General features: G+C 37.6%; 1 protein-coding gene across 1 annotated transcript in view; it reads right to left on the bottom strand.

The window, feature by feature from the left end:
• Positions 1 to 9,464, bottom strand: part of LOC124232210 (centromere-associated protein E-like) — a gene marked incomplete at its 3' end in the record, with an annotated part of 15,060 nt that extends 5,596 nt beyond the window's left edge. Inside the window, exons 1-6 of the mRNA XM_046649181.1 lie at positions 9,336 to 9,464; positions 9,162 to 9,213; positions 7,552 to 7,639; positions 7,074 to 7,203; positions 5,874 to 5,993; positions 4,587 to 4,745 (exon numbers count right to left, since the gene is read on the bottom strand). Coding sequence (XP_046505137.1) covers positions 4,587 to 4,745; positions 5,874 to 5,993; positions 7,074 to 7,203; positions 7,552 to 7,639; positions 9,162 to 9,213; positions 9,336 to 9,464 — 678 coding nt within the window. The remainder of the gene's footprint in view (positions 1 to 4,586; positions 4,746 to 5,873; positions 5,994 to 7,073; positions 7,204 to 7,551; positions 7,640 to 9,161; positions 9,214 to 9,335) is intronic.
• Between the last annotated feature and the right edge of the window lie 2,226 nt (positions 9,465 to 11,690).

Genomic DNA, 11,690 nt, shown 5'->3' with positions numbered 1-11,690 from the left:
ACAGATAAGGAAACTGCAGCAAAAAGTATTTAAGAAAGGGCCCAAGGTCGAGAGTTAGGAATTGACAGAACTGGGATTCAAATCCAGAAAGTCCAGCTCCAGAGGCCATTCTCTTAACCATGACACTATCACTCCCCAAAACATCTGCTGGATAAATAAACCCCTACTCTGGTAAAAACAAAAGCACACAGACTGGAAGCCAGAATTTTGATTACTATGTTGATTTATAGTCTAGATAAATTTTCCTGAGATTACTATTTCTGTTTCATTAAATAGAAAATATTACCACATACTCTAGACACCTGTGGTTTCCAATCACCTAATCAATTTCATTAGAATTTCATAAGAAGTATAGTGCAAATAGATTGCTTGACTACATCCCAGACTTTCTGAATTAGGATCTCTTCATATGGGAATCAGGGTTAAGTATTTTTAATGAACGTTCTAGGTGTTGTTGAGGTATAGGCAAATACACAAAAGGTTCTTTCCTAAAATATACTGTATCAAAGGATAAGAAACACATAGCTATATAATAAGCATATAAGAATACCAATTCTATTCCCTATATATCAAGTTTAAGCTGTCATCTTTCATAAAAAAAATAAGACCCATATATGTGCTGCATACAAGAGATGCATTTCAGACTTAAAGACACTCACAAACTGAAAGAGAAGGAATGGAAAAAGATACTCCATGAAAATGGCAATGAAAAGAAAGCTGAGGCAGCAATATTCATATCAGAAAACATAGACTTTAAAATAAAAACTGTAACAACAGACAAAGGGCACTACATAATGATAAAGGGAATGATCCAACAAGAATATTTAACATTTACAAATATCTATGCACCCAACATAACAGCACCTCGACATATAAAGCAATTATTAACAGACATAAAAGGAGAAATAGCAACACAATAATAGTAGAGGACTTTAACAATCCACTTACACCAAAGGAGAGATCATCAAAACAAAAGATCAATAAGGAAACGTTGGCCTTAAATGACATATTAGACCAGATGGACTTAGTACACATGTATAGAACATTCCATCCCAAACCTGCAGAATACACATTCTTTTCAAACGGACATGGAACATTCTCCAGGACAGATCACATATTAGACCACAAAACAAGTCTCAATAAATTTAAGAAGACTGAAATAATACCCAGCATCTTTTCTGACCACAATGGTATGAAACTAGAAATCAACTACAGGAAGAAAATCAGAAAAGCCACAAATGGATGGAGCTTAAACAAAATGCTATTGAACAACAATTGAGTCAAAGAAGAAATCAAATGAGAAATCAAGAATATCTGGAGACAAATGAAAATGAAACTACGACAGGCCAAAGTCTATGTGATACAGCCAAAGCGGTTTTAAGAGGGAAGTTTATATCAATACAGGCCTACCTCAACAAAGAAGAAAAATCCCAAATAAACAGTCTAACAGTGCACCTAAAGGAACTGGAAAAAGAAGAACAAAGCCCAAAATCAGTAGAAGGAAGGAAGTGATAAAAATCAGAGCAGAAATAAATGAAATAGAGACTAAAAAAAACCAGGAAAAAAAATCAATGAAACTCAGCGCTGATTCTTTGAAAAGATAAACAACATCGACGAACCTTTAGCTAGACTCACCAAGAAAAAAAGAGAAGGCTCAGATAAATAAAATCAGAAATCAAAGAGGAGAAATTACAACAGATACCTCAGAAATACAAAAGATTATAAAAGAATACTATGAAAAGCTATACGCTAACAAACTGGATAATCTAGAAGAAATGGATAAATTCTTAGACTAATACAACCTTCCAAAACTGAATCAAGAAGTAGAGAATGTGAATAGACCGATCACCAGTAAGGAGATTGAAACAGTTATCAAAAACCTCCCAAAAGATAAAAGTCCAGGACCAGACGGCTTCCCTGGTGAATTATACCAAACATTCAAAGACTTAATCCTATCCTTCTCAAACTCTTCCAAAAAATTGAAGAAGAGAGGAAGCTTCCAAATTCATTTTACGAAGTCAACATCATCCTGATACCAAAAGCAGACAAGGACAACACAAAAGAAGAAAATTACAGGCTCATATCACTGATGAACATCGATGCAAAAATCCTCAACAAAATACTAGCAAATCAACTACAACAATACATTAAAAATTTCATACACCATGATCAAGTGGGATTAATTCCAGGGATGCAGGGATGGTTCAACATCTGCAAATCTATTAACGTGATACACCACATTAACAAAAATGAAAAATAAAAATCCCATGATCATCTCAATAGATGCAGAGACAGCGTTTGACAAGATATAGCATCCATTTATGATAAAAACTCTAAATAAATTGGGTATAGAAGGAAAGTACCTCAACATAATAAAGCTGATATATGACAAACCCACAGCTAATATCATTCTCAATGGAGAAAAACTGAAAGCTATCCCTCTAAGAACAGAAACCAGACAAGGATGCCCACTGTCACCACTCTTATTTAACATAGTATTGGAAGTCCTAGCCAGAGCAATCAGGAAAGAAAACGAAATAAACAGCGGTCAGATTGGAAAGGAAGAAGTGAAACTGTCACTAGCTGCAGATGACATGATTTTATATATAGAAGACCCTTAAGAACCCACCAAAAACTTCTCGAACTAATAAACAAATACGGCAAAGTTTCAGGATGCAAAATCAACATACAAAAATCAGTTGCGTTTCTATACACTAACAAGGAAGTGGCAGAAAGAGAAATTAAGAATATAATCCCATTTACAGTTGCAACAAAAAAGAATAAAATATCTAGGAATAAACTTAACCAAGGAGGTGAAAGGTTTGTACACTGAAAACTATAAAACATTGTTGAAAGAAATTGAAGAAGATGTAAAGAAATGGAAGGCTATTCCATGCTCTTGGATTGGAAGAATAAACATAGTTAAAATGTCCATACTTCCTAAAGTAATCTACAGATTCAGTGCAATCCCAATCAAATTTCCAACAACATTTTTCACAGAAATAGAACAAAGAATCCTACAATTTATATGGAACAACAAAAGACGCAGAATAGCCAAAGGAACCCTGAGAAAAAAGAACAAAGCTGGAGGCGTCACACTCCCTGATTTCAAAATATACTACAAAGCTATAGTAACCAAAACAGCATGGTATGGCATAAAAACAGACACACAGATCAATGGAACAGAATCAGGAGTCCAGAAATCAACCCACACATCTATGGACAGCTAATTTTTGACAGGGGAGCCAAGAGCATACAATGGAGAAAGTAGAGTCTCTTCAATAAATGGTGTTGGGAAACCTGGACAGCCACATGCCCAAGAATGAAAGTAGACCATTACCTTACACCATGCACAAAAATCAACTCAAAATGGATTTAAGACTTGAATGTAAGACCTGAAACCACGAAACTTCTAGTAGAAAACATAGGCAGTACACTCTTTGACATCGGTCTTAGCAGCATATTTTCAAATACCATGCCTGACTGGGCAAGAGAAACAATATAAAAAATAAACAAATGGGACTACATCAAACTAAAAAGCTTCTGCACAGCAAAGGAAGCCATCAAGAAAAGGAAAAGACAGCCTAACAATTGGGAGAAGATGTTTGTAAACCATATATCAAAAAAGGGGTGAATATCCAAAATATACAAAGAACTCATACATCTCAACAACAAAAAAACCAAAAACCCAGTTCAAAAATGTGCAAAAGATCTGAATGGAGATTTCTCCAAAGAAGATATACGGATGGCCAACAGGCACATGAAAAGATGTTCAACATCACTATCAGAGAAATGCAAATCAAAGCTATAATGAGATATCACCTCACTCTTGTCAGAATGGCTATAATTAACAAGACTGGAAACAATAAGTGTTGGAGAGGATGTAGAGAGAAGGGAACCCTCATACACTGCTGGTGGGAGTGCAAACTGGTGCAGTCACTATGGAAAACAGTATGGAGATGGCTCAAAAAATTAAGACTAGACCTACCATATGATCCAGCTATTCCACTCTTGGGTATTTATCCAAAGAATGTCAAAACGTGAATGCGTAAAGATACATGCACTCCTATGTTCACTGTAGGCTTATTCACAATAGCCAAGACTTGGAAGCAACTTAGGTGCCCGTCAAGGGATGAATGGATGAAGAAGATGTGGTATATATACACAAGGGAATACTACTCAGCCATAAAAAAGGATGAAATCTGGCTAATTGTGACAACAAGGATGGACCTTGAGGGTATTGCTGCTGAGAGTAAAAAGTCAGAGGGAGAAAGTCAAACATTGTATGATCTCACTCACAAATAGAAGATAAAAACAACAAAAGACAATCACATAGCAACAGAGATTGGATTGGTGGTTACCAGAGGGGAAAGGGGGAGAGAAGAGGTTGAAAGGCATGATTAGGCACATGTGTGGTGATGGATGGTAATTAGTCTTTTGGTGGTCAGCATGATATAATCTACATAGGAATTGAAATATAACGATATACACCTGAAATTTATATACTGTTATAAACCAAAGTTACTGCAATTAAAAAAAACAATAATAAAAAAGAAGAAAAGAAGCTGTTGTCTTTTAAATTTTACCTTTAATTCCTGTTGTGATGTGAGGGAAGAAGAGGTCACTAGCATTCGTGTTAAGTTTTGAATTTTCTCAATCTGCACTTTTTGAAGCAAATCTTTTTCTTCCAAAAGTTGGGCCAATTGGTCTTTTTCCATTGCCTGGGCCCGAGTCTCTAAAGAAACCTAAAGAATGTAATACTGGGTTACATTAATAAATGTAGGTAGGTTTTAAAACCTTGAAAGTATAGTTTAAAAAAATATAAATTTGTATGTGAGTTTTGAGAATTTTTCTTTTCTTTTTTTTTTGCTGAGGAAGATTCACCTTGAGCTAACATCTGTACCTATCTTTCTCTTTCTGCTTGAAAGGGATTTGCCCTGAGCTAACATCTGTGCCTATCTTCCTCCATTTTGTACATGGGACAACAGGACAGCATGGCCGCCAAGTGGTGTAGGTCTGCGGATGGCAACTGAACCCGGGCTGCCAAAGTGGAGTGCAACAAACTTAACCACTAGGCCACAGGGCTGGCCTGAGAATTTTAATTTTATTGAAATAAAATATGCCCTACCTGCAGAACACCAATATGCAGTTACCATAATCAATAATTTCTCAAACTTATAATAGGGTAAAATATACATTTCTCCTCATGTCACTATTCTATATGCCATGTATAAGATTATATCAATGCTGTTAAAGCAATTCTATTAATTGACTAAAAATATATAAATAGGCAGAGAAATCATAAAGCAGAGACTTGAATACCTATAGCAAAGGAAGAGAGATCCTTCTAAGACCGCCATTTGACATTTTAGGTCATTTTTAAAAAGATCAGTAAAATGTAAGTTTTTTACAGACTGGGGACCATGATGGTTTAAACAAACAAATGGTAATGACAAGCAATTATGCTATCTTATTAGATTGCTATCTTAGGGCTAGAAGAGGAATTCAAGATAATGTAAAATGAAACAAAGTAGTTTTAAACACTATTCATGGTCTCTCTTTTTAACCTAATTCTCTGTATTTGTGACAGTTTTTATCTCTTAAAAAAACGTATCTCTACTTGGCCCATTTGAAAATCTCAAATTTTGCCCTTTGGAAATGAAAAACAAAATCTAAAATAATTTCAAGAAACCAAATCTTGCAGTTTATAGTAAAGTTTTTACGGGTTGATTTCTCCTTAGTTAAAAACTATTTGTTTTAAATTTAGATTGTAGAACTCAGATATTGAGGATTTAAGAGTCTCTGGGCATGTAGGCAGATCTCAATTCTAAATCCATCTCTATTCTTTACTGAAATACACAGTTCATACATACCTCCTCTAATTGTTTTTTAAGATCCATTATTTCTTTTCTATATCTTTTCAGGAGAGCTTCATCACTAGACACCTCATTGACATAAGGAGTATTCTTCATATATTTAGCAGTGCTGGCAAACTGGGAAAAAATACAAGAGTGTTAAACGTTGACACCAAAAGATTAGTTTAATTAATATTTAGGTTTCTTGTAATTTTCTTTTGTAAAGAAACATCAGTAAAAGCTTCCCAGGTGGCTTACAGCTTCTGAACACAGAGCATTCTACGTCCCTGTAACAATGTCCATAACTTACCTTTGCCACTAGTCTTCAGGAGGGTCAGAGAAATATCTTGAAGACAGATGCCAACAGAGAGCCTACACACCCTGGCTCACTGGAATCCATCTACTCCTCAAAGTCCAGGGCAAATGCTCCCTCTGCGCTGAAGCTTCACTTCCAGTCAAAAGCACCTCTCCTTCCTTTGAACTCTGTCCTACTTATTAGCCACTTAACTTTTAATCCAAGGAAATCACGCTGGAAGACAGGTCTTATCTTCACTATAAGACTATAAATTCTGTGAAGCCAGGAACGCTATCTCCTACCTTTGTTTCTCTGACAGAACCTTGATCCAGCGCTCAATAGCTACTTAAAGTGATGTTTCTTAGAGCATGAGTGTCAAAAGTAACTTTAACTGGGTACGTGAGGGTGCCCATTAAATAACACTGAACCCTTCATTGAGACAGCTATTCTACTGACAGTTCTCATTCTTCTTTTCTTTTGAAAACAGAAAATACAGGCCTTAGGCTCAGAGCAAAGGCAGGCAACAATTTGTTAGCAGGAACTTAAGAATTATTTTGTTATAAACACACACACCCATTTTTTGGGTCACCTTCTGTTTGTTCCAAGTGATAACCGGTTTTTCATTTATGGGACTGATAGAAAGTTTCCTTTTATAATAAGTTAAATTTAAAAAGTGAGTTATTTAAGAAAAAATCAAGTCAATTTCAATAAAATATTGTTGGATGTGGCAAAAATTGGGGAGGCAGGATATGAATGATTGAAGTTTGGGAAGATTAAGGAATGCTATTTAGTAGACACACCAATTTTATTTTAACAGGTATGTTATGTCAATTACAAAAAAATTACACCTAATTTTAGTAGCTAATTTTTCCTTCTGAAAGATGATTTCCCCCATATTGATTCGAGATAAAAATCAAACTCACCTGGAGAGTAGTCAGGGTTTCATCCAAAGACACTGGAGTAATTGTGCAGATAATGCGTGTTTTTGCATTTCCTCCCAAGGAATTCTGGAGAATTCGTGTTAATTTGCTATCTCGATAATTTATGAAACCACTTAGTGAGAGATGAGTTTGGGGAGAAAAAGAGTAAAACTTTTTATATAACAAAAGTGGTTTATTTTTAACGCAGAACCTTAAATTTGCTACAGTTTAAAAAATTCATTCTTTACTGGTTACTTGAGGCAGAGCAAAACTACTAACTAGAAAATATTTAAAATATAAAGTAAATTTAGTAGGTCACGGTCATACATATAAGAAGCAACGCCTGCTCATAGAATCACAGAAGCTTTTGAACATACAGGGGTATCAGTACATTTATTTGAGTGTCACTGAAATATCATAATTTTCAACCTAATGAAAAACGTAAGCATTAATAGGTAAATGTACAATGGGACAAACTTACCCAACTTGTCCATCACTAAGTTTCTTGATCACTTGTCCCAAAATAAATAAGCTACGATTTATATTACGGCCTTCCTTGAGTCGCACACCTGCATTTATTAAATAAATAAGAAAACAAATTGGCCCCTGTACTAGATGATGAACTTATTTATCAGTAATTTATGGGAGAAATTAGAAATTGCAGGGTCAGATGCTACAGTCTGTGCTTCAAATTAGATCTGCGCCCACCTTTCCTCCCACTGCTGACAGGTGCCCTTCCCTTCCTCCCACCCATCACGTGAAGCAGAAAGGCTCTCACCCAAGAGAAACAGCTCGAAAAAGACGACTAAGAAAAGAATAAGAATGCAGGAAAGCCCATGTCTGCACCACGTCCTAAAAGAGCTCCTCGAACTCCTCAATTCAAATCTATTTTTCCAAACCTCCAATACAGGCAACTAATGACGTGCAACCAAGTTAGTTCCTAGAGGTTCACAACCAAAAGTCCTTATTTTTAAACTGTTAATATGCTCACATGTCTTAAACGGAAGTCTACTGAAAAAGGTTTCTCTCACTTTAATCTCCTTTCAACCAGTTCCTATCGCTCTAACCAAGAACTATTATTAGTTTATTCTTCTAGAGATTTTTAGAAATACAAGTTCATACGTATTAATTTTTCCCCTTTCTTCTTTACATAAATAGTAACATACTATACACACTATTTTGCACTTTGCTTTTTTCACTTGGCAATATATCATCTATCTTATTGGTAAACATTGGTCTTTTTCACTCTTTTTTACAGCATAGAATTCCATTGTATGGATGTATCAGAATTTATTTACCTAGCACCCTGCTGAGGGACATGCAGGTGTTCAATCTGCCATGTACACAAAAAATACTGCAACAAATCCTTCTGAACAGCAGTTATTGCACAGGTGCGTTATTCAGCTATTGCTGGAATACTGCTGTTTAACAAGCCAGCTTAAAGCAACAGGCATTTATTTCTTGTTCACAGGTCTGAGGATCCACTGGTGTGGTGGGTACAGGCCACACTCAGCTGAGTGTCTCTATGTCAGGCTGCAGGAAACTAACACAGAGAGAGGCCTGACATCTTTATGGTTCTGAAACTTCCCATCTAAGTATGCGTTTTCATTTGTCTCAGTGTTTCGTTACCTCTTTCAGGTCTGTTTTAATGTTTTCCTTATTTTGGTCTTATACAATTTTTGTTGAGTTTCTTCCTAGGTATTATGCCTTTTAAGTCATTATTGCAAAGGGGGTCTTTTCGTACATTAAATATTCCAACCGGCTGTTGTGTTAGGAGGTGCTCATGTCTATAGATTAATTTTGTATCCTGCCACTTTTCTGAATTTCCTTACTGATTATGGTGTTCATGGGACTCTCAGGAGCTTTCCAACTATAAATCCTGTCAACGACAGAGTTTCATCTTTTTAACTAACACTACAGCAGCACAAAGCAGATAATAAGCCAGATAAGGAAGCTGCTTTTTCTGTTAAAGACTTTTATCACAAAATTATCATCATTACTTTATTAGTCTCTAAAATGCATGGTGGCACTTTTACTCTGTTAAAGAACAGGAGGACGTTCAGACCAAAATATTTCATGAGTTTTCATTACCTTCAGCACCTGTTTGAGCAGCTCTTTCACTGCCTGCAAGATCAACCAAATTCTGCAAGAGATGAAAATAAACCTTTAGGAAGTGTAACTTGAAATAATAAAATCCAAAGTACTGGAAGAACATTTTTAACCCATGGTTTATCTGAACACCCCATCTGTTTCCTTGTTTCTCACCTCACTATTTAAGCCTTCCCTTGTCTGAGTCAAACTGACCTCAACATCTTGTTCCTTCTTTATAATACCTCCTCCATAATGCTGCCAGAATAGGTTCACTTTCCTACACAAAGTTCGAAATCTTACCATGGTGAATACGATTCTTTATAATCCGGCACTTGTGTTGCTCTAGCCTCATTTCTGTCCATCAGTTACTCTTAACTCTGGCTGAACTACGGACTATGCCCTCCACACCATGCACAGCTACCCTTTGCCATTCCCTGTGTTTCGCTGATTCTGATGTTCTAGTCTGCCCCTACTCTTCATTCACGACCAAAGGCAACTGCCACCTTCCCAGTGTAGCTTTGTCAACTTGATCCTTCCTTCCCTATACCGTGAATGAATTGACCTTTCAACGGTGTACCCAGAGGTCTTTATAGATATGACTGGTTATTATAGCACTTACTGTGTTGAGCTAGTTATTTGCGTCTCTGACCACACTGTAGCATCTTTAAAACCATGGGCCTCTCTTCAATTTCACAAATATTGTTGGAAAAAACTGACTGCCTGTCGTGCTGCAGGCAGCACGTTAGGTGCTAGGGATATGGCAGCGCAACAGACAAATGAGGACCCTGCTCTCAGCTTATGTTCTGCACAGGGTGGGACTCGGGGAGGAGGAAGTTAGTGAGAGGAGAGAAAAAGACAAACAAATAAGAAACATAGCATATTAAGCGTAATACAGACAATTTAAACAGAGTGTTAGAAGTGGGAAGAGGAAAGGACAGGACAGGCTCTTTGGGCAGGATGGCAGGGGAAGTCCCCCAATTCAGCTAAGATCTGGAAGGACAGAGAAGAGGGAGCCAGCCCTGCAAAGACCAAGGGAACCATACTCCAGATTAAAGAACAACCAGCACACCAGTCACAAAGCAGAAATGAGCTTGGTGTGTTCAAGAAATGGAAAGGGCAGTGTGGCAGAGTTGGTGAAGGAGAGATGGGACAAGATAGGGTACAGAAGCGGGTTTTTGGGATGCAATGGGAAGCCATTGGACGGCTTTGACAAGAGTGACATGCTTGACTGAACTTCCTCAAGGGTCACCTGGGCCCCTGGGGGGCAAACAGATTGGAGAGGGGCAAGACTGTAGCCAGGAGCCCAGTTAGGAGGCTGGGGCAGGAATGTGAATGGAGACAAGGCGGCCTGGACTAGGGAGGTTGCCATGGAGACAGTAAGTATGGAAGGATGTCTTCTTTACTCTTTTAATCTCAGAGCCCAGTCCTGGGCTCAGAACACTGTAAAGCCTCCGCAAATATTCTTAATGCATTAAAAGAAAGTCAAAGATTTAAATTATTTGTCTCTGTGGAGACCTCCAGTGATGAGCGGGTGATTACACACTTCTGCTTTGGAGTCCTGTCTCAGATACTTCTTTCTTTAAAACATTCAAAGAAGTCTCACCTTTCCTGTGTAGTATCTACCACAGATGGCCTAGATACATAATAAAGGGGTGAAGTGGTGGTGAAGGCAGCATGAACTTAGGTATAAAGATGGGAATAAGCATTAGTGTTCAAAGATACCAAGTGGCCCAACCTATCCTTAAGAGAGGAGCGCACATGGAGCAGAAGGACGTCAAGTTAGACTGGTTAAGAGTGGCCAGATCTTGTCCAAGGAAGTGACACGACACAAGCTTAGTGACATCAGAAATCTGCATAACAGACTGAAGAAGCAAAACCAGGTCATGGGGGCCAGGTCCAGGGGAATGATACAGTAATTCAAGAGATGAGGACTTGAGTATGACACCCATGGAATGCTAAAGGGTAGCATCAATAAAAAACGGGGATGACGGGACAAAAGAGAAGACAGAAAAAGATGAGGTGAAACTGACTTGGGTTTCCAGCCTAGGTGACCAGGATAACACTGATAATACTGGAAAAAAGGAATATTCACCATGGTAGGAAGAAATAACTTGGTTTTAGACACACTAAAATTTGAGATATCAGTGAGACACACCATTATAACAATCTTTAGGAAGATATGAATTAGAACTCAGAGCTCTAGACAAAATAAATATATGGCTGTCATCAAAAGACAAATGTGAACCAAATGTCAGAGGGCAACGGGGAAGTAAGAAAGGCCACAGAACACGCCTGAGTTTTTGTTAGAAAGGTAGGGAAAAGAAGCCACAGAAGGGAACAGAGACGGAGCAGAGCTAAGAGAACCTGGATATTATTCTCCCAGAAAGGCCAGGAGACACTCAGAGACTCCCTCCAAAGAGCCAGAAAATGACTCTGGGGAAGACTTCTTTCCAAGAAGATACTTAGAGTGAGCGGGAGGCTGGAGGGCTGGACTTGATGATATCTAAGGTCGCCAGATAATAGAACATC

Source organism: Equus quagga, unplaced genomic scaffold, assembly GCF_021613505.1.
Source record: "Equus quagga isolate Etosha38 unplaced genomic scaffold, UCLA_HA_Equagga_1.0 HiC_scaffold_3271_RagTag, whole genome shotgun sequence".
Lineage (NCBI taxonomy): Eukaryota > Metazoa > Chordata > Mammalia > Perissodactyla > Equidae > Equus > Equus quagga.
This window is presented reverse-complemented; position numbering and strand designations above follow the sequence as displayed.